Raw genomic sequence first — 26,487 nt, 5'->3', positions numbered from 1 at the left:
CGATGTCAACCAATGACATTAGTGACCATAAATGTGTGATACAGAGGCCACCACTTAATCAGGAAGGGATAAAAACAAATTCTTATTTCATTTAAGCAGGCCTTCTGCTGAGCACTTTTTGGTACTGACCCATGCAAACCGACCCACATGAAACGCAGTATGTGGGCATTATACTGAACGATGCATGGTCATCATACCAATTGTTAAAAGTCTCACAGTTTGGGCAAATGCGTCACTGGCACAAACCTTTGTTCATTTGTTTTGGCATAATAATCCGCTTCAGTGATTCTTACGAATATCAAGTCACAACGCCTGAGATCCTGCCAAATCCAAGAATAGGCAGTCCTGTTCAGATAAACAACTTGTACAATGCTAAACTAGACAGAATACACAGTTTTAAAAAAATGTTTGTTGGTGTTAATTTTTCACTTTCACTCTCTCTCTCTCTCTCTCTCTCTCTCTCTCTCTCTCTCTCTCTGTAACAAACACAATTGGTGCAATAAACAGAATTTGTCTAGATTTGGCTAGATAATCTAGAAGAGAACTGAAATGCCTGTAAATTTCCTTTCTCTGAATTTAGTGATCATTTCTAGACATTAAGAAGGGGAAATGGAAACTTTTTAGCCATTTCTGTTTGTCCAAAATAAACAAGGTTCTTGTTTCAATTTGGCAGTGAAAATACATAACTACTTCTTTTTTTGTAACACATCTCAGCTCAGCTACAATATCATAAATGCAGAATTCAACCACTGTCAAAACTTGTTTCATGCATCTTTTCTGAGTTGTTGTTCTATTTTTGGTCAGTTCTTCACAATTTTTTTTTTTTTTTTTGCCTCAGGCTTTTAGCAACTTGATTGTAAGCGTAAGGCATATTTTCTGACTCACAAATAACAAAAAATGTGCCAGTTTTCCCCCGTTATTTTCAATGACGACCACCTAGTCTCAAACATTTTAACCTTTATGATTCCTGTAGCATCTTGCATCATGCAACTAACAAAAAAATAATTCGACCTCAAAGAGCATCAACGACTTCACGAGGAAGCACCACCCACAGCCAGCCGCGAAAAACAGAAACCCGATTAATGATAAGCACGTATTTGAAAATGGTTGACCCACAAATGATTTCGGTGACATCTATTTCCAGATACCACCCACACCAGTCTACAAAAACTTCTTATTGCTTCCAGCTTCCTACATCCAACATCCCTGAAAATGATGCCCGTCAGGGCGATATGTTATTACTGGTTTATTGTTTTCTTGTGTGACCCACGCCTTCCAAGCCCTGCTTTTCAGTAATCCACTCTGGCTATAGGGATTATTTACTTTTTGTCATCAACGCCATGTGAGTATTGTTTTCTCATGATGTAGCCATTTGTACATCCAGTACCCATATTATACTTAGACTTGTGTTGCTCTCAAATTGTTTAACAATATGAATTGACAAAAATGCACTTTGTATCATTTATTACCTTCTGTTCGATGGATATGAAGTACTGTATACATCGAATATTTTGCGAGGTTTTTATTTTCGTGAATTTCACGAGTCAGCTGCTATTCGTGAAATTAAAACCACACAAAAATATTGACTCTGTTCCCGATGTGGATGTGACGTACGCTAGTACATTTCTCTGTTTTGTACAGGACTCCACAATCGCGAATTTAACCTCTTGCGAATGGTCGGGAATTCCCGATCCGCGAAAATTTAGACTCACGAAATATATGGCGTATACAGTATTGAATTGTAATGAATAGAATTGAATTGAATCATCAAGCCAACACAACAAAGACTAACCCATTGACTGTTATTCATTCAGCTTCGCTATAGCAGAGTCAATCACAACATCCTAGGCTGGTCTTGATGTTAGTTGATAAAACTAAAATGAACAACATTCGGACTAACAAACCTACTTCCTTCTTGGACTAACAAATCTTACTTCACATTTGCTTTGGACTAACAAACCTTTGGAATGAAAAACTGAATTTCATTTTTGGATTATCTTTTGAATAAAGAACCTATTTTTCTTTTTCAATTTTCATACTAACGAACCTTCAGAATAACAAACCTTATTGCATTCTTAAAGACTACTGAACCTTTGGAATAGCGGACCTTTGGAGTAAAAGGTAAAAAACTGTTCTATTAATGTCATGATAGGTGGTAAGGGGCAATGATCAATGAAATAAATGACAACAATGGATTATTTTTTGAATAAAGAACCTATTTTTCTTTTTCCATTTTCAAACTAATGAACCTTAAGAATGATAAACCTTATTCCATTCTTAAAGATCACTGAACCTCTGGAATAGCGAACCTTTGGAGTAAAAAAACTTGTCATTGTATTGATGACACCATATTAGCATCACAAAAGGTGGGTGAGGGGCAATAATGATCAATGAAATAAATGACAACAATGGAAGCATGATAGGAGAGCAAGGAAGACGTATAAATGGCTATGGAAAGGGAAGTACAGTGAGAAAAGTCAGGCCACTTCACTCCGCTGCTTCTTGGATTTCAGATGGTCACAGAGTACTGCTTCTTAAAATATTTACAAGGCAGATTCATATTGGGACAGCACGTCCGTAAATCAAAACATCTGCAGCCGGAGATGGGCAAGACATCTGTGTTGGGCTGCTGCGACACCTCTTAAGTAATCATGGGCGTTCCAGACATCTCGTCAGAACCCCTACCCCCCCCCCCCCCCAAAAAAAAGGTGTACACTTCGCACTCTTCTCTCTTCGACCCCCCCCCCCCCCAACATCTATCTGTCGGCCCACTGATTGATGAGCAAGCACTGCCCCCCCCCATGTCTTACGAGGAAGTTTGACCCACACTTGACTCAAATGTAAACATTGGTCCTAATTGGGTCAAGTTACTAGGGGGACCTTCCAACCTTCATAGCGTTACACATCCTGGGAATAACTTTAGATGGTATTAATTTGTAGGTCATTTGCCTACGTCAATCTGCGACACAGAAATAAGAGTGATGAAGTTTACATGGTATCAAGCTGGGGTACTTGAGTGGAGTGCACTTTAGCATGCCCTACCCTTCCCTCTCTCTCTATCTGTAATCACATTAGTACAAATAAATGAATACATAAATATGAAAGGAATAAATACTTATACACACACGAGATGTACTGTACGAGCTGAAATTTTCGCGTACAGATATTTTCGCGAATTGCTACTTGCAGGACATTTTCGCGTGTTGTAGATTTCGCGGTTGCGAGGGTCTAACTGAACTTAGTTATTTGCGCGTTGTTATTTTCGCGGTTCAAAGGCGATTTGCGAAATTCGTGAAAATAAAACCACCGCGAAAATTTCAGCTTGTACAATATATGGACACACACGCATTCACTGACATTTTTTTTTACATTGTTTGAAATTTTTACAGATCGTTTCCTCAAAATTCTACCGCACCGCGAAAATTTCAGCTTGTACAATATATGGACACACACGCATTCACTGACATTTTTTTTTACATTGTTTGAAATTTTTACAGATCGTTTCCTCAAAATTCTACACAACAGCTGTATCAGACACTCCACGGCCTGCCAATCACAAGAAGCAACTCTCGATACACCTCTCTTGTAGCTCGGTAATATGATGAAGTGAATACAAATGTGGAGATTACGGAGTGTACATTAGCTCCAAATCTTCATTCAGGTTCAGACGTCAAACTCAAACTATTCAAACTGCAAATTACACACACCAAGAACTGATCGAAACGGAGTAAGAATACACCATCAAGCCATGATCACCACACACGATATGAAAACATGTTTTGGGTATATATAACAAATGACTCTTGCTTGCTTTCTGACTTTAAAAATCGGGTCAGCTTGCAACATAATTATTTCCATAATATGTGATAATGTATGCTTTCTTCTAAAGATCTGAAAACTGGCAGATGGCACTCACACCACAGCTGCATCTCAAATCTTAACCCATTGAAGGCGAGCTGAGTTTGCTATGATATGCATTTCCCAGATCCCCCTTTTCAGACGCATGCCAATACCAAAACTCGATAACGAAAGGACGTATAAAGAATCATCGTATAGCCGACAGACTGTTCAGACACTGATTTGACCATTCTGGTATTTGAGCGTCGTACAGATGTGCAGTTTTTCACTGCGCATGCTATTATAGTCATGAGTGACAGCTGTGGGGTCTCCTATCGCGCGCGGTCCCAATAAGCACCGCCCTGTTATACCGTTCTATGGTCGCCATATGTTCAGACGCACAAGGAATGCTGATTCGTTATCGAGTTCTAGTTCGAAACGATGCTCTCACCATCGTTTCACTATACGTCGTTTCGTTATACGTCGTTTCGTTAGTCAGCGTTCAGACGTATAAATTCATCGTATAGCAATACCGTTTTGGTATAGCTGTACCATTCTAGTATAAATTTTTTGCGTCTGAATGCCCTGTCTGACTCTTGCCCCAGTAAAATTGGGGTGGGAGGGGGGGGGGTTAGCCTGCAAGGGGATTCTCACCCCAGCTGGGATGTCGTCTTTGGAGACCTCAAGAAGAGTCCATTACTCCCTGGTGCGAGATTAAGTCTGCATGATTGATGATAGATACGTCTGTTATCAGATCGGCAGTCACAATTTGACCCAGCACTGGACACACAAACTGGGTTTTCTTTCTCCACCAGCGCTTATCTCAGCCTTTTTCCCTTTCATAGATTGTAGTTCCTCTTCTAACCAAGCAAGGCAGTATCATATGACTTCAGTTTTCTAAAGTCCCTACACTCTTTCTCCCTCCCCCCCCCCCCCACCCCTTCCTTGATGAGCACTATCTCTGGTCAACTCGTATTTTATCAACAAGACGTGTGGTGCAGAAGCTTTCAGTAAAGTACTGTAAGACCAGAGAGGTTCGTGTACATTTTAATATTGCAAATTTCACGACAGCCAAAAACTTTGCAAAATCAACATGCACCCAAAGCTTCTTGTCTACATTATTCACACTGATGCAAGTGGCAATTCACAAAAATTTCCTGCCACGAAAAAGGCCATCGACTTCAATTTGCTAAAAATTTCATGCCGCAAAGAAAGGCCATTGGCTCCAATTGGCAAAAATTTCATACCGCAAAAACATCTTGCTTCAGAGTAGATAATGCCATATGCACATTGTATAGCCCTTTCAGATTTGCAAAAGGACTTGCTTCTAAACATGTTCAGCATTGTGCATACCATGCTTAGCAAGTTATGACTGTGCACCTGAAAACAGACAGAAACCATGTCTTTCCAAAGCACATTGCTCCAAATCATGTTCAACCAAACATGGTCCAGCAGTGGTTTTATAATCCAGTTTTTGGTCGAATCTTGGCACCCATTCTGAAATCTTAATGCTTCATCTTTTAAAACAGCATCTGATGAGGCGAGCATAGCTTGACCTCTGTTTACTTTTGCCAACAAAGTATGGGTTTAATTCTTCAGATACGTATGTATGGTGCGTATACAACATGTATGCATTTACCCGCATGCATTGTTTAATGAGAGCTATACATGTTTTATTGCCGGGCTGTGAAGTTTGTGGTGACACAGCTGGTGCATCTAGACTACTATTTGCAGTCTGCGGTAGTTGAGGGTCTTGTTTCACTGTCTCAATACTCTACAACTCCAAAGACACTTCAAAATGTATTTGAGAAGCATGACAGTAAACAAGAAATTATTCCAGTCTAAAAGCAAACACAGAATCAACTGCTCTTCTTTCTTTTCTTTTTTTCAGCTGCACTGCAAAGAATAAAATTTGACTCTGTTAATAAGTCATTTCATCCAGCAGTGCCTTTAGGATATTTTTAAAGGATGGTATAGTTTTGGTTGAGATGGGGATTCAGATTTTAACCTTTTGCGAGATAATTAAAAACCACTTATATGAAATATTAAAGAGTTTACAATTCAAAGAAGAATTAAAAGTTTATTTGATGAAAATCGGTTTTTATTTGGCTGAGATATCCATAAACAAAGCAAAACAAAGAGGTCCCAAGGTGGATCCACGTTTAATTAGGTCCTCTTTATTTTTGGATATCTCAGCCATTTCAAACCCAACTGTCATCAAACAAACTTTAAATATCTCTTAAAAGTGTATGCTCTTTAATATCTCATATAAATGGTTTCTAATTATCTCAAAAAAACTTTAAACCTGAATCCCATCTCAACCAAAACTATACCATTCCTTTAAAGCAATGCTCACCCAAAATGGAGACTAAGAGTGTGCTCTCAATCTACAGTAGATGGTAACTCATTAAAGCTGTAACATAGTTCCCGTAGCCTGCAGAAATGTCGATTTTCACTCCAAAATGTGCATGTATGCATAAGAAATGTGCTGACAAATGCTGTAATAACACATTTTCAGTTGGGTAATGACGAAAATGCGAAATATAAGCCAAAAAGCTTCGTTGGAAGTCTATAATCTCACAATTTACCTGATCAAAGTTGCTACATAATTTATCATAATCGATTATCGGTGATCAACTGATCGGGCCACAGTGATCTCCTGTGCTGAGAGTGAATCGCATGCAGCTTGATGGAGAATATGATTGTGAGGGGACAATCAGTCATCATGTATCATTCTATACAGTCCCACAATGCTGAATGGGGAGGGGTATTCTGGAATAAAAGTCATGTAATACAATCAAAATTATTTTACATTTTCTATCTCAAAATACTCCAAAACGACTCATCATCCTGGCAAATCACATCAGTCAGGTAAGTGTCTTGGTAGACCCTTTTGATGTATTGCAAGCAAATTCCAAATGGTGAAAGATAAATTTCTAAGCATTTCTGAGAACTATATTTTAGCTTGAAAGCACATACTACATGTAGTACTTTATCAATAGTATTCATACTTTCATACACAGAAGCTTGTTTGATACAGACAATGATCACTCTCACAACCTTGAGTAACTGTACTATCAGTATAGCTTCAACCCTGTACTATCTAGCATGGAACTTCTCTTGTATTCACCCATAGATCTAAAACAGATTGCAGCCCACATTTCCTACCCTCTAATTAAAAGCAAACAAAGCACACACATATACACAAACGAACGATACATACAAACATATATACACAAAAACACATACAAAAACAAACATGTTTGTCTTTGTCAAAGAAGAGAGAGGGGGGAAAAAAGGTGATCAGGTCATAATGCCTTGTGAAAGTGAAAATGTCTTATCATTAAAGTTGGCAATTTATGGGACTGCATTAACTAGCGGAAATGACTATTACGCACTGCATAATATATCATCACAACTTTGGGCAAGGTAGAATCATATAAATATAAGAAAGAGAAAGAAAGAGAAAGAGACTAAGACAGATAGATAAATAGATAGATAGATAGATAGATAGATAGATAGATAGATAGATAGATAAATAGAAAGACAGATAGATAGATAGATAGATAGATAGAAAGACAGATAGATAGATAGATAGATAGATAGATAGATAGATAGATAGAGAAAGATAATGATTAGTGTAAGTGCATCCTAACACATACTGCATGGTTTTTCAATAGAGAAAGATGACAGAATATTTCTAAAGTCAGAAATAGATATCAACTTCTGCCTCAGACATAATCTACATCTTGAAAGCCATCAGACATGTCGGTGATGCAGGGGAAGAAAATGGTGGGGGGGGGGGGGGGGGGGGACAGGAGAAGGAAAACCGACCAATGGGAACCGGCATGGATCTGGAGGCATTAGCGGCGCCTTTGCAGAGCAGACTACTGTGTATCAACGAGTGAGAGGCAAACAGTGCCTCTCAAATTGGAGAGGAGAGAAAATTGAATTAGAGAAACGAGATGGAGATGGATGCTGTTTTATCGGGATGAACTGCGCTCGAGGCCGGGCATTGATCCACCCACAGGGCTTTCCCTACCCCCACCCCACCCCCCTTGGGTTTGATGCACCGCCATTTCGGGTACCACGCCATGTTTGTCAGCAAAGTGGCGCTGCGACTGCGGACAAAATATCTGGGATTTGGGGGGGGGGGGGGGGGTAAAAATGGGATACTGTGATCTAACATTTATCTCCTGGAGTACAAAATCAAAGACTGGCCTCCTCCAAATGGTTTTGGATGATGGAGCCACTTGTATCTATTTGGGGTGATGCGATTCCTCGACTGATCTACCAACTTGACTCTTTACTGAAGGGTCATTCATGTTCTCCTACGGCTCAGATAAAACTGGGCATGGAATAAGAATAAAGACTTAGATGAAGCATCAACATTAAGATACATCTGTCATATATGACATGCCCTTCCTTCAGATTTTATGGCATCTATAAAACTGTCCCTCTTGTAATTGATGCTTTAATTTACAGACGCAAACTCAGAACCAAGCTACACACTCAACAAACACACACACAGAGATTCACACAGTACACACACACATACACAAATACTGCTTTTATACTGTAAATCTAATCATCAACAGCCTAGAATCTTTTATACCACAGGAAGTATGATTTCACATAACATTTCCTCTGTGGTGAACATTTCCTCTGTGGTGAAGGTCTACTCAATATGATGTCTTGCCCAAGTCAACTGAATCCTTTTTCTGTCTCTGCATATTACCCATTAGCTCAGAATAACAAAAGAACTCTTTAACAATGATGTACATAGGCACTGGTCGGACGGTCCCTGACCAGTAAAAATCACTGTCGCACCAGTAACTTTTTCAGGAATGGACAAGTAAAAACTGTTAAAACTGGGTACCTACTGGTCTGACAGACAGGTTGGAACAGTAGAAAAAAATGGGTTAGTGTGCAGCTCTGTCTTCAACCTTGGAAATGACAGATAGATGGGGTAATCTTTCATATCATAATGGGAATAAACAAGCCATGAAGTATCAAACTTTTCTCCTCTTTCCCTCTCATCACATCAACTCCTAGCACTGTTACATAACAGAGTAGATTACTTCCTAGCACAAGTATTTTGGTTAAAAAAAAAATGAAATAATGATAACCTCCTTGAGAAGTACAACAGACTTTTAGCACTCAGCACTTGACCCTCAGAATCTTACATGGTGAGACTTTCAAAGCCTTTTGATGGGTCCTGGGTACACCTTTGGGAGAAACTTTTAAGCAGCAATCAACCCTCAGGTTAAAGGTAATGGTAAAATGGCATTCTAACTTTCACCTTCACTACATGGAAAACTTCTAAAAGATGTTGGGATTTTTTTTCAAACAAAGCTGCCACTCTCTAGGGAAATCAATGATATTTTCCCGCCATCAATCTTCTTCAAACATGGGTGGTGTTTTGGGGCGATCAGAGGAACACCTATGTTAGCGTGATTTCCACATAAACTTCGTTGTTACCTTCCGTGGCCCATTTTTATCTGAACATCAATGTAAGCAATACTGCAATGTATGCCGTCTAATGGGAAACGGTCCAGTGAGAAGCTCATCGCCTTTCCCCTCTGGGGAAGGGGCTGCTTGATGCACTGGCCCTGATGTCACGTCATTCCACACACAGCTGGACCCGTCCTCGCAATATTTGTCAGCAAACCCTCCGAGCAGTTTACCGTCGGAGGCGTCCATCCGTGTGAGATGAATTGCCGCATCAACAAAAAAAGGCTGTCGTCGCCTCTGTCTAACATGTTACTCAAGGTTCTCTAGTGACTAAACAATCCCTGGACATAAATCTACAGGACAGGGCTGTTTGTAGTATTTCGAAAATATGAAGAAGGAAGAGAATGTAAGATGCAGCACATACAAACGATGTAAGCAAGATAAAGGGGGTAAATGAAAGGTGAAATACATCATGTGACCTTCTTCTCCCAAAGATTCAGGCTGAATAGAGATAGACAATATAATCAAAGGAAAGATATGTATATGTATCTTGTAATTCATATAAATACATTAGAGAGAGATTCATAAACATTCAACACAGACATTACCAGAGGAACGCTATTTAAACAAGGGAAAGAAATGAATGAGTGAATAAAACAAATCCTATCCTATCCTCCAAACTGTCTTGAAGTTTTAACCTAACACTGTCAGGAGAAAAACTGAGAAATCCCACTTTTGCTGTCGTCAATGATACTACCACTTTGTTGTCAATGATTACACCTGACTCTTGTTTTGATTTTCAAACTTCAAAATGGTTTTGGGAGATAACTGAGACCATAAAACCAAGTTCATGGTGCATTTTCACGACTGAGCCAAGGGACAAAACATTGCAAACACTCTGCCCATCAGTTTTAATTAGCGTGCTGTTTTTGGTTCGTCTGCCTTGTTTACTACCGCAGCATCTCTCATTTTGATGGAACGGTAAGCCTCGGGCACGATTGAGAAGTTTTTGACTCTTTAAGATTTCTTGAATCTTCCCTTCAAGTCCCACCTACCTCTCTAAGATCTAGGCCCCTAAACTGCGGTGAAACCGAGAAGCCAGGAGCAATTGAATCCACCCACTGTGCCCTCGTTCTTTTTCTCTCTCTCTTTTGTGAGAAGCGTATCAAAGGCAGTGCAAAGTCGCCGCAAAAGAGATCTGCTTTCCCCTATCTTTTTAGAAGTAATTTCAAGTTTTCTTCACAAACACAAAACATCTTGGTAAAACTTTTTTTGTTGATATTTGTATCTAACTGTAGGTGCGTTGTTAAGAAGTCATTTAAGGTTTTCTTCACAAACACAAAACATCTATCAGACACACTTTTGTTGATATTTGTATATCAAAGAATACCTAATTATAGGTGCATTATTAAGAAGTCATTTCAGGTGTTCTTCACAAACATCAAATATCGTAACAGACACTGTTTTGTTGCTACTTGTCTGTTTGATTGTTGGTGCATTTGTCGTGCCCTTTTGTCTGTCTTTTTGTTCTGCCAGGTGTTTGATCTTTTATACACTGTAAAAAGTGGACATTTTCTCCACAAATTATTTTCTGTGGTCTGTTGGATGAGATGAAGATGGCGAGTTTTCGATAGAGTGCCTTAACCAATATATGTACCATGTGAGTGAGGCAAAGACCTTGCCCTAAAGTGGCCAATGTATCCTCAAACTCACAGACCAGCCCTTCTCCTCATCGCTCATCCCCCCACTTCTTCAGTTTAAACGCAAAACGAGGTCGACAAAGCAACAACAAGCAATAATATCATAGATGCCCCTACAGTACAGGAAACCCCCTTGTCGTATACTCGTAGTTGCTCTTTCCTTTTCCATAAACATCGGCGTTCTGCTCGATTCCGAAATGTATAACTCTGTCGCCACTTGTCGCCATGTGAATAGGTCAACATGTTTCCCAGTTCACGTTGGAGTAATCAACTCTTATTGCTTCTGAGCGATTCTACAGTGCGTCCGGTCCATTCAGCCCAACTAACGAAGAGGTGGGACATTGGGAAATGTCAATGTCCATGTATTCATCACATGTCTGGGCACTTGTACTTTTTGGCTCGTTGATCGCACAAATAAAAAGATAATATAACCGGATACGTAGCTAAATATCAAACTCTAGCTGGCAACACATTACCTCCAACAATGCTGTCTACATGACTCTTTCACATACCTTAACAGGAAATGCAATTCCACACTATTTTCAAGTTGAATTAATACAATATGAGTAAAATCAGAGGGGTAAAGTTTTTACAAAAATCCCCACCCCCTTCCTCCCCCCCCCCCCCCCAAATTAGGAAGTTTTGCATGTTTTCACTGCATGGTGATAATGGTTGCAACCACATATGTAATAAAGATCAGATTACATCATTCACTCACATCTCTCCCTTTGTACTGTGTTACAAAATGTTATAATAATCATTCTTCTGTGATGATCGGTAACTCCGCAACCACAAACCCTTTCCTTCTTTTAAAAAAATAATAATAATAATAATAAAATAAAATACACACAAAAAAGTCCAGACAGCACAGCTAGGTTTTTGCCACAACACAAATATTTGATGTGAAGGATACAAGATTTTTTTTTCATTTCATGTGAAAAAAAGAAGGAAATCTAGTAGAGAGATGTTGGTAGGTCATGGGACACATGCATGGACATTACATCATTACTTCTACAATTTGCAATGTGCTTACTCCTCCACGAAAAATATGCAACACTTTTAAGATGCTATAACTTTCCTACTTTAGGTCGAATTTTGCTGAATACCTACAGCTACAGTTTTGTTTGTCAGATATAAATACTCTAAAAGCCAAAAGGCCTACTTGAACTTGGTATAGACTTTGAACCCACACACTAGTTTGCTCCTAAGATGCTTTTGAAATGCCACAACCCCCCCCCCCCAAAAAAAAAAAAAAAAAAAAAATGAGAGCTACACGTTACTTATGCAAACTTCAGTGATTTGGTAAGACTACATCAAATGTTGTGAAACAGAAATTTTCAAAATGCACAGATTTGTTTTCTAGTCTAAAAGACCACATGATAAAGAATAATAATAATGATAAATTGTGTTCATTTATGCAGACTGATCACATATATCTGCATTATGGGCAGTATTTTTGCAACTTGTTACACTTGCAAATTTCAGTCATTTCCAAAAATTGATGAAAATGGAAAACACACACACACACCACAAAAAATATATTATGTATACAATAACAAAGTTATTCTTTTATACGACATGTGTTGTACTGCTCTATCACTATAACAACAAAGAACTATTCCTGCCTGTTGTTTGTTCCCAAGTCTGTTGATCGCAGAATCCCAATTTTACTTGGAAACAAGGAGCATCAAAGTAGGTCGTTTTTCTCAGTTTCGCCCAAGGATACAGACCTCAACATTGATTTCCAGTTTAAGATGTCTACAAACATCTAACATGTCAAGAGAAATGAGGTTCTGCTTAGTGCATAGAATAACACCGAGCAATTTTGCTCTTGCACAAGAACTTGTTTGTAAACACTGCTGCTCAGAAACACGTCTCATGCTGAGACATTTCTGTAAGTCCAAATGGAAGCTTGAATCATGTTTCTCGAAAAATTAACTTCCCAAATCACCGTTGATTTGAATCATGATTGATTGATTGATTGATTGATTGATTGATTGATTGATTGATTGATTGATTGATTGGGTGATTGATTGATTGATTGATTGATTGATTGATTGATTGATTGATTGATTGATTGATTGATTGATTGATTGATTGATTGATTGGTTGGTTGAGTGATTGATTGATTGATTTGGCCAGTAGAGGTTCAGAGGACTGGTATTTTTTAACAGAGTTTTTCCTTGTCCTGAACGCTTGTAAGGAGCCTGAATCGTTCAAACTATAAAACAAGTTTGCCACTTCATAGAGTTTAGCTTGAACCTGCATTTATTGCCACCATTTGGCCTCAACATATGTGTATGAGTGCATATCCGCACATTTGTAAGTAAAAGAACAGTTGCATGTTTGATTGATGGCTCACAGAGTATGTGACACAGCTGGTGTGTGGAATGTTGTTTGCAGGTGGTGGTTGGCACGATAACTAATTTCACTCTCTGAACACTCCACAAAGCACATCAACCCTTAGTGCGCTTTATTCGCTGATCGGCTGGAGTACTTTCTTCACTGATTGGGGACTGAGTGCCAATAAAATAAGAGTTTATCTCGTTCCCCTTAGTCCCAATTATGTCATCGTCTTCCTGTCAGACTGAGACACATACTGAAGCCTATGACTTTACAATTACGTCAAGTTTAGAGGAAGTTTCCAGCTGATGTTGATGAAACAACTTGGCAAGTTACAGCTAGTACCTACCTGAGCACACACACACACACACACACACACACACACACAAATAAAAGAATAACAATCATGTTGCAGAATCGTGACTACAAATAAGTTCTGCTGCAGGCTACACCACCTTGCTGACTATGATAAACTTCTCAAGCAGAGATCTATCTTCTGAAGTAGAAAGTTGACAACTAGTCATACAGGGCAACTAAAATGTTGAAATAAAATCAGTTATTATCATAAAGATCTCGACACATGAAAAAAGTTTGTCGATGTGGATTCAAATTGATACATACCTTTTCAAACACACATCTACATCTATCTCTTTATCTAGTGTTCCAATCATATGACAAGGGCTGGTAAGTAATCATAACTCCATGATAGATACAATTCCTTGAGACACATATTTCATGAACTAGAGGATTCCAATTTTCATCAAGATGCAGTAAGCTACTCATTAACTATTAATACACCTCTCCATGGTTTACATGTTGAGAAATTGCATAACAATTGAAAAAGATGATACAAAGTTCTGAAATATTCTCTTGACAAAGTTTCAAATATATCATCATTACTATGATTACCCTTATAGTTATCATCATCATCAGTGTTATTATCACATTATCCTTACTACTATTGCTGATATTACTATGATGATGATGATCATCATCATCATCATTATCATCATCATCACCACCACCACCACCACCACCACCATCACAATCAATATAATTTTTTACTGTTATCATCACTGACTTGTGAACTGGTAGCTCCACTTTAAGTGGGTATATCTTTACAATTCAATATGACATCACTGTCCTATCAGCTTGCAGTTGAACTTTGTTTGCTGAACATATCTATATGAACTCATAGTTTGCATCAACCACTCTATTCTCTGGTAGAAAAAAAAAGTAATTATTGATACTAGAGATGTTTTAAATAAAAACAAGTTTGACTGTGTCAAGGGGTACTCACATTCTCTGTCGTCCCTGAGTTGTTCTCGTATCGCGTGTCGATGTGAATGGAAAACTTTGGTACAAAGGAACACTGCAGAAAGGGAAAAAAATCAGACAGAAGAAAAAAGACGTCCTTGATTAGCAAACTGTTGCACATACTCTCTTGCACATACATGTATTCTTCTTCAATAATGGTAAAAGATAGGGAGGCAACATTACAATAAGGGCTTTTTGATTCAGGACAAGAATATGGACTGAGACATGATGACATCATTCAAACAAATTGTGCATCCTCCAAGTTTTCTGGCACATTCAGTACCAGAATTGAGAATGTTTGTATGAAGTATCTTTGTAAATCATCCCTGATCAAAGGAGGGATTACATAATCAGGTGTAAAAATCAGGTAGGGAAAGGGGTGGAGCCATGCATGCGTTCATGATGTTCACATCATGAATGTGCATTCTAAAAAATCGAAATGAGTTCTAACCACATGAATGTAATGAGTGGATCGCAGCCATTTGGCACTGCTCAAGCACAAGAACGGTATCCTCGTCCGCACAATCAAAAAGTCCCTGAGATCACAAGGCAAACAAAATTCAGGAGTTGTTGCTGATGACAGCTTTATCAAAGCTCAATGATATTAAACAGTTTGTGTTATTTCTTCACACTTCACATTTTGGAAAAAAAAAAATAACCTCCTGGATATATTTAACAGTTTCTGCTGATGAGCACAATGTAATTTTCATTTCTTCCATCTCTGGTTTGCCAAACAAACATCCACATCTATAGTTTAGGCAGAAAAGAACCTTTAAATCTCTGGATTGTCATGGTGATTAACAGATTAAAGCTACAGCACAATCTGTCAACAGAGAGGGAAAAGGTGAGAGACAGACAGACAGACAGACAGAGAGGGAGAGATGGTGTAAAGAAGAGAAGAAATTAGACATTATTCTGATTTCCTCACGTTGGACAATATTACTGCTGGGAAACACTCCCTGGCCAATGTTTGAACATATCTCAAGTGTCTGAATACACATGCATTTCAACGATTGACCAAAGAATGTCTTGATTGATTGGAAGTCGATGGAAACATATTATACCCAGAGTATACAGTGCATGTATGTTCCCATTTTCCTTTCCTAGAAAATCGAACAGTTTCACACTGTGTAAATTTTTTCTCTCTGCATACCGCACAAAAGAGGTCATAATTGTTTCCCTCAAAACAATAACATTTCAAAACATTCTTTTAATATATTCCTTCTGTATCATGGTATGGTACATGTGACACAATATTCCTGACTCCATAAATCATAACACCACTCTAGGAGTTCCTTCATCAGTTACCAGAATCTTCTTTCATTGTGCAATTTGATTTTAAGCTCTGTTTGATGAAAGTTTCTAGCATGTGATTTGTATTAATTAATGGTACTTTTTAGATATCCAGAAGATTACAATTACTTAAAGGTGCATAGTCCCGGTAGTGTAGAGGGCGCTGTTGATGATACTGCCGATCACTGTTAGCATTGACATGAAGATTACCGAAGTTGAGCTGTCATCAAGAGTAAAGTGCATAGGTGTTGCTAAGTAACATTGCCTTCGTTGTCTTCTCTGCGCATCGCGCAGTCTGTAGTAATGCCAGGGTGCGTGCATATGTGCTTGTTATTATGACATCACATAAGAAGTTTGCTGAAGCTGTCATCCCCCTCAGCCGAATCATGAGCCGAACTGTGATTGGACCATTGACTACAGTGAATCGGACTTCTTCAGACTCGGGGAAGTGGGCCACAGCGTAAGTGCTAAAGAGGAGTCGATAGCGTAGGTCTCTATAAGAAACTTGCGCCGTGCGCCCGTGTACGCATTTGACTAAACCACCGGGACCATGCACCTTTAAACTCTGCTTTTAAGTAAATCATCTTCCAATTCCTTACATCCCTGTGAGACGAAGTAAACACTCCTAAGCATAGATTAAGAAGCACACATGCAATCTAGCCTGAATACTTGTGTTTTGTGTTGACAAGAGTTGATATCCTACTTTTCAGAAGTGCCTGAAGGAGTGTTCCTTCTTCTATCCAAAATGAAGTTTAAAAGCATCAAATGCAATGAAAATGGTGTGTAAATTCCTTCCATCAGATGATTTGTGTTTTCTCCACTTTCCACACATAAGGAACAAGAAGGCATCCAGGAAAACTTTGCACAAACTCTTTGGAAACAGTGAGTAAATTCATCGCTACCTCAGAATAACTACAAATACTACTTTAAAGATAAGAAACTTGTTAGAAAGCTCTCTCAATAGAGCCATTCTCATTGCAAAAATTTTGAAATTTGGGTCGGGATCAGGATGGCAACCCGAAAAAAACATGTTATTTTGAGTGTGCCGAGAACAGCACTTGTCTCTCCCTCTCTCTCTATCCATCTACCTATCTATCTATCTATCTATCTATCTATAGATCTCTTTAATATTATCATTTTTATCTCCACAGGAAATTTGCTGTGCCTAGTTTTACTTTCTATGTCATCTTTGAATCTACAACACATTCATGATGTTCTGAACATAACAAGTAGTCATCAGTGTGCAATTGGCCAGACACATATTACCGTAACTCTTCATTTCATTACGGGCCAGCATCTGCCCAAGAGGTTTTAATATCCGTCAAGAAAATGTCTGCAGAAAAAAAGTGACCAACGGGACATGATTATCATTTACTGCAAAATGTTTAGTCTAAAAGGGTTGGGAACACTGTGTTGTTTATACCACATTAGGCCTGTATAACAGGCTCTGAAACAAGAAATTCTTGAATAGTTCAATACCTGCTTAGTGTGAATTTTAGCAGCTATGTTTCACCTATGATGTTCATCCCTGAACCCAGATATAGAAACAGGTAATTGTAGATGCTGGGATGATGCTGATGGCAGGGTCCTTGGTAAAAAGTGCTACCTATACAAAGGATACCATGGATGAATACAACCACAGTATCATCATCACATTGATAAAACATATACAAATGTTGAATTCTCTCTGCAGTTAAAAACTGCCATCATTCAAAACCACTGTTCTAAACTTTCCTTTTCAAATCACAAGGGACCGTGCACCCCCACCCCCCCCCCCCCCCCCTCCTCAACATTTTGAGCACAAAAATATCATCTCTTGCAGGCCAATCTTTCCATTACAGATGCAATCATTTCTGGGAAGATGTAAATTAACTTAGGGCGGGTCAACTTTCAGCTCAGGGGGGTTCACAAATGCAATAAGGCTAATGCAATCTTGGAAGAGGGTATAGGCCAAAAAATTTTGGATGTACTGTAGCACCCTTGCAAAGAGTCTTCTCCTCAACTTGGTAACTTGGTTACCATAGTAACTTGCTAGCATCTCCTTCCCCGCATCCTTGGAACATGTGTCCCTCTCAGAGTATGTCGTTTGAGATACATGTACCTCTCTTTCACATTATACTGAATAGTTGTATTCTCACACATCTGCCTGTATCGTGGTTATCCAATCAGTCCGACACAAACGCCAACAAGATTTTTCGCGCTTCCCTTCGATGATCTATGCCCTCGGGCCAGAAGCGTTCTATCTACGCACGACAAGCTAAAGACCATAAGCTGGGCCGGCTTAGCCCTGCAATCCCTATGTAATCTCTCATTTAGGTGCATTCTCTTCACTAGCTGCCCGCTATCATCAGTTGCTTTGGGTTCTGACTGCTCTTGCAATAAAAACCTATCCATACATCCATCTTTTTTCCCTTTTTTTTTGCATAGGTCACAGTCTGATGGCAAAAGATTAGTCTGTTTGATCTTTAAATGCATATCAAATCTAAGACCTAGCTCAAACTTCTCTTTAACCTTTGCAATGTCTATCTCAGTTGACCACAAGGGCATTTATCATTACTAGTTAACAATTTTGACAACTCTGCTTTTGTTTGACCAGCCACTTGTTAGGTAGTAGAAAGGTAAAAAGTAAAATGTCAGTATCCATGATTCACTTATCAAGACACAATGCTGGATGTCCCTGTGATCCCATGATGCATATTAACCTAATGCTCATCTATTCCATTGGGGTAATATTTGTGACTCCACAGGGTGGTAGCTAAGATTACGTACTGGAACCAGCCAACCAACACTTTCTTTCTCTTTGTTTATCATTACTTTTTTTTTTTTAAGAGCAGTATCATTAACTGCTAACAGTATGTGCTTTTTTACTTTTCCCCATACAAATTACTCAAATCAAAATTTTAGATGCTCACAATTTTTCCAGTTTGTGTACATTCAGTTTAATATGAAAATCAAACCAATTTGTTTCCAAACCTGGGGCAACATATATCGAACTAATACAGATTTGTCGCTCAGAGTAACAAGATTAAAAGTGGACCGTGAAATGCGCAAAAGAAGACCATCCTCACAAACTTGGCAGCAAAAAAAGCGCGATCTCATCCTCTTTATCTATCGCTCTACCAGGCCCTCCATCACGCCGGCATTCCCCAAAACAGACGTGATGGGAAGACAAGAGCCCTCGATTGGTAGCCCATACCCAGGCTAATCAGATTACCACAGGAAGCCACTGGTAATTAATTGCTTCGCCAGCTGAGAGAGCATGCATTTCGCATCGCGTCAAATTGTCGGGCTGCTCTGCCGCGGACAAAATGGGAGATAAATGAGCCACGTCATCGTCGTCACTGGAGTACGAAACGAATCAGTCATTTTAATGTCCATTACTTCAAACATTTATTGATATGATTTATTCGATCAATATATACTTCTACTTTTACACTGATATGCTCATAGTCAGTATCCGATACATGTCAATACATAGTATTAGTACACTGTACTCAGTGGTAGGTAGTACACCTGTGGTCTGTTCCATGAAGTCCTCACATATTGAATGTCAGGCCTCGAAATAGGATTTTGGAGGGGCAAGGCCATTTAGAAAAGGGCACTTTTTCCAAGAGGCCAGGGCACTTAAGTCAGTCAGAGGGGCACCAAGGCCACATTGGAAAGGGCATGTTTGGTGTTTATGAAAAAAGAAAGAAGAAAAACAAACCGAGAAAAACAAACACACACACACACACACACACAAAGTGCAACATACAACAAAAACCTCTTCCCTACAGCTGTAACACATTCCCGATCTCCGCGTTTCTATCAGGTGAAACAATTAACATTTTTAAAACAGGAATAAAACAACAGTACAGGTATTGATTGAAACTCGACACCCTTTCAGGCCAGCCAGGCCAGGCTGCCATGAAACTTCAAAGCACATTCGGACAGCTGGCTGGCAAAACCACAAGGCAAAGGAATTTGCGCGCGTGTAGATTGCTATGATTAGTCTGTGACAGACAGTTCATGACCTCCAAGAATGCGCCAGTACGTGCGATTTCTTATGTTGATTGGTTTCTCTCTCTCCACCCCTCCCCATTCCCCAGTCTGGCACACCTTGGCATCGTGGGATTTTTCTTTTTTCTTGGTGAACTTGGAGTTCACTCTTTACTACTCTATCTGTATGCGCTGCCACGTGCCTAGCTAGTACATACTCGCGGCCGCTGCGCTGCGGAGGCAGTCGGGACGGTAAAAGCCGGTCAGGCGTACATGTACGTACGTACACGTCGTCTCGTATCTCGGAAAGATACTTTGAGTTTGAATCAAGATAATCGGGACTCGAGTGAACTGAAGATATGATATTTGAGATCAGGAAAGTTGTTCAAGCTTATTAAAGAGACTTTGAGAAAGGCATATCATACGTCATAAATAATAACTTTCATTGTAAAAGGGCACCACGGCCCCAAGAAAAAGGGCACATTTTTTTTGGCCGTAACTTTGATAAAAAAACAAAAGGCATTGCGGCCAATGAGAGGGGCACCGACGGCCAAGGCCGTCGGTGGCCGTCGGTTAATTCGAGGCCTGGAATGTCTTAACATGAATCTCAGAATGACCAGTCACTCATATCTAGCTAAGAGAGACTTTCAAAGATAAGCAAAATTCATTTCATGAAGTCTGTCATAAGTGTGTTATATGAGCAAAAAGTCTCTCATAAAACTTTAATGAAACTGTCCCCCATACCATTTGCTATGGATGGCAGACTAAGAAGAGCTGTAATGTCGATTTGCTTGAAGATTGTTCATTTTTAAAACACATGCTGTTGGGCCAACATTTCCTGAATACATATAACTTCAAAATCTGAATGAGATTCTGATACCTAAACATGGTTCCATCAATGTATAGTAATAGGGTCTTATGCATTCAAAGGAACAGTTAATGGTGAAAAGCTATGACCTCCCACGTTAGTCCCTGGCTATGTGGGGTATTGCAAACTTGGTCTCTAATGTCAACACTTTTTAATGTGCACCATCTTCACTCGTCCTGGCATCTTCCTGACCTTTTCTCATCGACTTGGTCAAGATCACCCATGAAGATTGCTGCAACATCCTCTCGGGTATCTAGCTACTATCAACTTTACATCTCATTGGTAGATATCATCAATTCACTATTTGCATAGGTCCTTATTCACACTGACCGTTCAAGAACTGTTTTGAGAAAATTAACAAAATCTTACGGTTTCACAACTTCCCTACTTCTATCTGATTTTAATCAGTCATCACTCAACAATTTTTGCTAAGGTGCTTAAAATCTTACTCTTTCTTCACAGGCTCACTTTTAACTGACCACTTCTGGAAGTCCCCTTTAAAGGACAAGTCCACCTTCTATACATATATATATATGTTGATTGAGTGAATGCAGCAATATCAGTAGAACACATCAGTGAAAGTTTGAGGAAAATCCAACAATCCGTTCAAAAGTTATGAATTTTTAAAGTATCTGCACAATCACTGCTGGATGTGAAGACTACTACAGTGTGTGATGTCACATGTGTACAATGATATCAGGAAAATAAAGAGAGAATTTCACAAAACTGTACTTTTTGACTAAAGTACACATTTCTTGGACTTGTTACTGATGTATGTTAAGGATGATGTTATTCTCCTTGCCTTCTGAAAGAGAGAAGTTGAGTGTTCTTTTGTTATGCGAGAAAAGTGAAAATAAGTAGAATTTTCTTTATACTTTCTTTATACAGTTAAAATGTAAACATGTGACATCACAAGCTACAGTAGATTCTCATCCAGCCATGACTGAGCAGAAACTTTAAAAATTCATAACTTTTGAACGGATTGTCCTATTTTCGTCGAACTCTCACTGATGTGTTATTCTACTAATATTGCTGCATTCACTCAACCCACATGTCTATGAAGGTGAACTTGTCCTTTAAGCAGCTCTCACACACACACAGATGGGTGAGTGCACACGTTACAGGCATTGATGTATTTCCCCTGACGGCATTGGTATACTACGAGAGTAGCGGCACTAAAGTTCTTCACTATAAAACCCTAACACTTGCCGAATGTCATGCGTCTCCTATCATCAATTGACTCAGTGAACTGCACAGATTATCCCGAGAGTGACCGTCAATGGATTAGGATTATCTAATCCTCCTGATCCCTCCTGCATCACAGTAGGCTCTGCAGGCTCTGATCGCTGTATTATTATACTACAGTAGGTCTGATGAACTTCTGTGACATTCACTTTTGCGGTATTTTAGTATCTTATGGGGGGGGGATGAGTATGAACTAAAGTCCATAAATTACTTGACAAGTACAGGACTAACTCTTTTCCTAACATTAGCAACCAGTTTTGGGTAAAACACTTATGGTATTTAGAGACAAGGTTGTGACAGGGTTAACAATATCCATGAGTATAAGTTATAATTGGGGCTTGATCCCTAAACCATCCTTTACAGCACTCAAGCATGCAAACCACTGGACCATGACTCTCCCATGACGGGGAATGGGAACATGGTAGTGACACGATCAATGAAAAACACATCAATCAACTTTAAATGAGCTATTTCCAAGTCTCGCTGGACCAATAAAGGCGATGAAAGAAAATACCCTCTCCGAAAACTAATTTCACAACAGAGTGAGCTTTCGCATGTTTTAATACAATTGACGTTGATAAAATTGACACATATTAACGAGCTACCTTACAATGTCTCTTCGGTTCTGGCTTGGCTTGTGATATTCATGTCAGAAAACATACTCTAGGAAAAACGATCCCATAACTCACCAAGTGATCAATATGCAATTTGATATAACGCCTATAGAGATCCTCGTCACTTGATTGGTTGTTTGACATTGATCATTCGGTCCATTTCACTATGACGTCATCATCCGTGCAATTTTGGATCCATACGATTTGCTCCATTGCACGCTCATCGAGAGCCCGGCACACTACGCGTGTAAAACGCTTGCGTTTGCAGTGTGTGTATGTGACAGCGCGCTAGTTTAAAGCGCTCAGTGAGCACTCTCTCGATCTCAGATTCTCTCTTGTTTCTAAATTGATAAAACATCAAATGACAAGGATCTATTTTAGGCATTATACAAAACAAATAATAAATGTTTTTCATTCGTGCAATGGACAGAATATTTCATTCGGTGAAAGATGAAATGTTTGATCCATTCAACGAGGCTGTGCCTCGTTGAATGGATCATTTCATCTTTCACCTCATGAAATATTCTGTCCATCGCACTCATAAACATTCATTACTTGTATAACATACATTTATTTCGAACAGATAGACCAGTGCAATGCTATCCAAATGGATCAAACCTGGTCAACGACCAACATCAGCAGGGAGAAAGGCCAAGTAATTCCCTGTAAAGACATAATTGATATTTTCCAGCTACTTCATCATTATCTATGCTGAAAAAGCTTTTTAAGCATCAGCATTCAGCAGTCTGTCACTATGAATGCCAGAAAGTCTCAACTCCACATTAAATGATACAAAATACAAGAGAGGACAATGACACAATACATGGCCATGTGACAGCTAGAAGGACTTTTATATTTCCATCATCTCGATGGTATTAATGCCTTTCTAGCTCTGATCAAAGAGTTCTGGGAAGCATGAATCTACTACAGACAGTATGGATGTGATGTCACATGTTGTGCATTATCCATGTGCAATTGACCTTTTTCTGCATGCAGGCATGGTGATTTATCGGGTCAGAGTAGGAGCACAAACAATAGATTGTACATGCTATCCAATACCGTCACCTGCTTCTGACATTATATGACCTTCTAGCGGAGAAAAATGGGTCTGACATCCGATTGGTGGATAAGACAAATGGCACTCTGCTAAATTTACAACATGCACGGATGGATACCTCCTCCCCAAGCCATGTGCTGGTTGACCCATCATGAGACTTAAAAGACGCTTATTATTCCTTCATTAAACGGAGGAAATAGAACCACTTGCAATTTGACTTTCATTCCCACCCCCTCAAACTGTCTACCATCTCATTAGCATAGTAAATGATGATAACTGTAAAACCAGCGATGATAGTGATGGTGATGAGATATGTGGTGTATATTCTATTTTCATTTCCAAGGAAACCAAAACCTAAAGAGAAATGTGGATTGAGTGAAAGCAGTAACATTAGTAGAACACATCAGCAAAAGTTTGAGGAAAATCGGACAATCGATGCAAAAGTTATGAGTTTTTAAGGTTTTGGTGTTGGAACCGCTGTATGAGGGGACTACCACTACATTATGACGTATGTGTGGACAACAATATAAAGAAAATATAACGAGAATTCCACAAAAATTCATTTTTCATGAAAATTACACATTCCATCAACTTGATACTGACATATTTTAAGGGCAGCAATTATTCCCCCTGCTTTCTGAAAGCGGTTAGTCAAGTGCTCTTTCATTATGCTAGAAAAGTGAATTTTTGTGGAATTCCCTTTATATTTTCTTTATATTGTTGTCCACACATATGTCATGACCTCTAGTAGTCTCCTCATCCATTGGTCCCAACACCAAAACTTTAACAATTCATTACTTTTACATTGATTATCCAATTTTCCTCAAACTTTCACTAATGTGTTCTACTAATGTTGCTGCTTTCACTCAATCCACATTTCTCTTTGGGTTTTGGTTTCCTTTAAAAGTGCTCGGGCAAAAAGGAACACTGGAAGTCATTCAGGAGAAATCAGGGATACTGTACTTTAACCTTATCAGATCTTGGGCAATTTTGCTGAAGAAAAAAAAATCACCTTGTCAACCTCAAATTGGCATCTCTAAATTTTACTGCATATCAATCTATTGAAAAAGAATAAAAATGAAAGTGGTGAAGAAAATCTATTGAATCAGGCCCCCCCCCCCAAAAAAAAAAAAAGTTAGAAAGAATTTTTTTTTTAAAATACCAATTTGAGAGAATTTGAGAGAAATAGGGAATTTAAAAACATTCTAAAACATGTCATCAATTGAAGAATCAGTTATAGGCAGAGCAAATTGAGTTTGTGATTTTATTTCTGCACCTGAAACAAACTCCACCTTTTGATATGAAACACTAGTAATGAATGGCAAAAAAAGAAATGGTTATAGGAAGACACACAACATAAAACCCACAGGAATGTATTTCCTGAGACTGAACAGGTTAACAGCTCTGCAGCCAAAGAGACTTTTTCTGAACCTGTTTATGCCAGATACAATAGTGTAGCACATCGATTGGTTACAAGACATCACATGCGATGCCAACAACGTGGTTTGGCCCCCGTCAAGGCCAAACGGGGATACAATGCGTTGACATCTTGACTGATTGCAGCTCTTTTGTCAGCGAACAGATGGCCAGATTGATTCACCATACTCCGCGCGGTGCTACTTTTCGTGCACGAACACAGCTTTTTTTCCCCCCGATATACACCACCAACCACTTGTAGTTTGTAAGCAGGTGCATGGGGCTACCTCAATATCTCGCTAGTACTCTCTCAAGGGCTTTTTCTTTTTTGGGGATAGGTATTCAGAAAGAGAAAAAACACTGTCATTATTCAATTCTGAGGAAATAACTGTATCAGTACAAGCACCACCACCAATATGATTTTTTTTTTTTTGTCAGCTATATCCCCTGTTATCATCTTGCATTTTTGAAATGCCATTTTAGGAATAAAAATATAAGAATATGATAGTCATCTCCTGTTAAGCACTTCAAGTGAAGTCATTGCCTTTAAAATGTCAATTACAACAGAATGTACTTATGTTGACAAGGACATCATGCACTCATGGGATTATAGCGCAATACAGTAATTTCAGTGGCTATCCTACGAATGTTGGCTTTGGTGAGACTAATTACTCTTCCAGCATAGCATTTCCATGGTGACAGTTTCACATTGCCATGGCCATGGCATAATAATGTTGGCCATGGCATAATAGTGTTTTACTATTAAAACATTAAATAACATATCGGTTTATAGTGACCTCGTCTACAGCCACTCTGTCTATTTTCCTATTGGTCTATTTTCCAATTGGTCTACTGGCAAATCGTCTATTACCGATTCGTCTAATATCCATTTGGTCTACTGGAAAATCGTCTATTACCGATTCATCTAATATCCATTTGGTCTACAACTTGTTTTGTCTAGTACACATATTGTCTAATAGTCACTTTGCCCACCACCCGTACTGTCTAATACCCAACTCGTCTAAGGAGCATTTCGTCTACTGAGCAATTGATCTAATAGCCAAGTCGTCTATACTCACAATGTCTACTTGTCATGTCGTCTAATATCCATTTTGCCTACTGCCACTTTGTCTACTCCCACCTCGTCTGCAAGTCATCTCGCCTACATTCACTTTGTCTAGTTATCATATCGTCCAACCCTTAGTTCGTCTATACCCAACATGGTCTATACCCATCTGGTCTACACCCAACTGGTCTACACCCAACTGGTCTTCACCCAACTGGTCTACTCCCAACTGGTCTACACCCAACTGGTCTACACCCAACTGGTCTATACCCAATTGGTCTACTCCCAACTGGTCTACT

General features: G+C 39.1%; 1 protein-coding gene across 1 annotated transcript in view; it reads right to left on the bottom strand.

Moving 5' to 3' along the window:
• Positions 1-26,487, bottom strand: part of LOC139728670 (cytoplasmic phosphatidylinositol transfer protein 1-like) — a 99,632-nt gene that overhangs the window by 7,579 nt on the left and 65,566 nt on the right. Inside the window, exon 5 of the mRNA XM_071639606.1 lies at positions 14,635-14,706. Within this exon, the coding sequence (XP_071495707.1) occupies positions 14,635-14,706 (72 nt within the window). The remainder of the gene's footprint in view (positions 1-14,634; positions 14,707-26,487) is intronic.

This window comes from Diadema antillarum, unplaced genomic scaffold, assembly GCF_040938485.1.
Source record: "Diadema antillarum isolate AM-2024a unplaced genomic scaffold, OU_Dant_1.0 seq00000190_RagTag, whole genome shotgun sequence".
NCBI classification, from domain to species: Eukaryota; Metazoa; Echinodermata; class Echinoidea; order Diadematoida; family Diadematidae; genus Diadema; species Diadema antillarum.
Note: the sequence above shows the minus strand (reverse complement) of the source record. Positions and strands in the feature narration are given on the sequence as shown.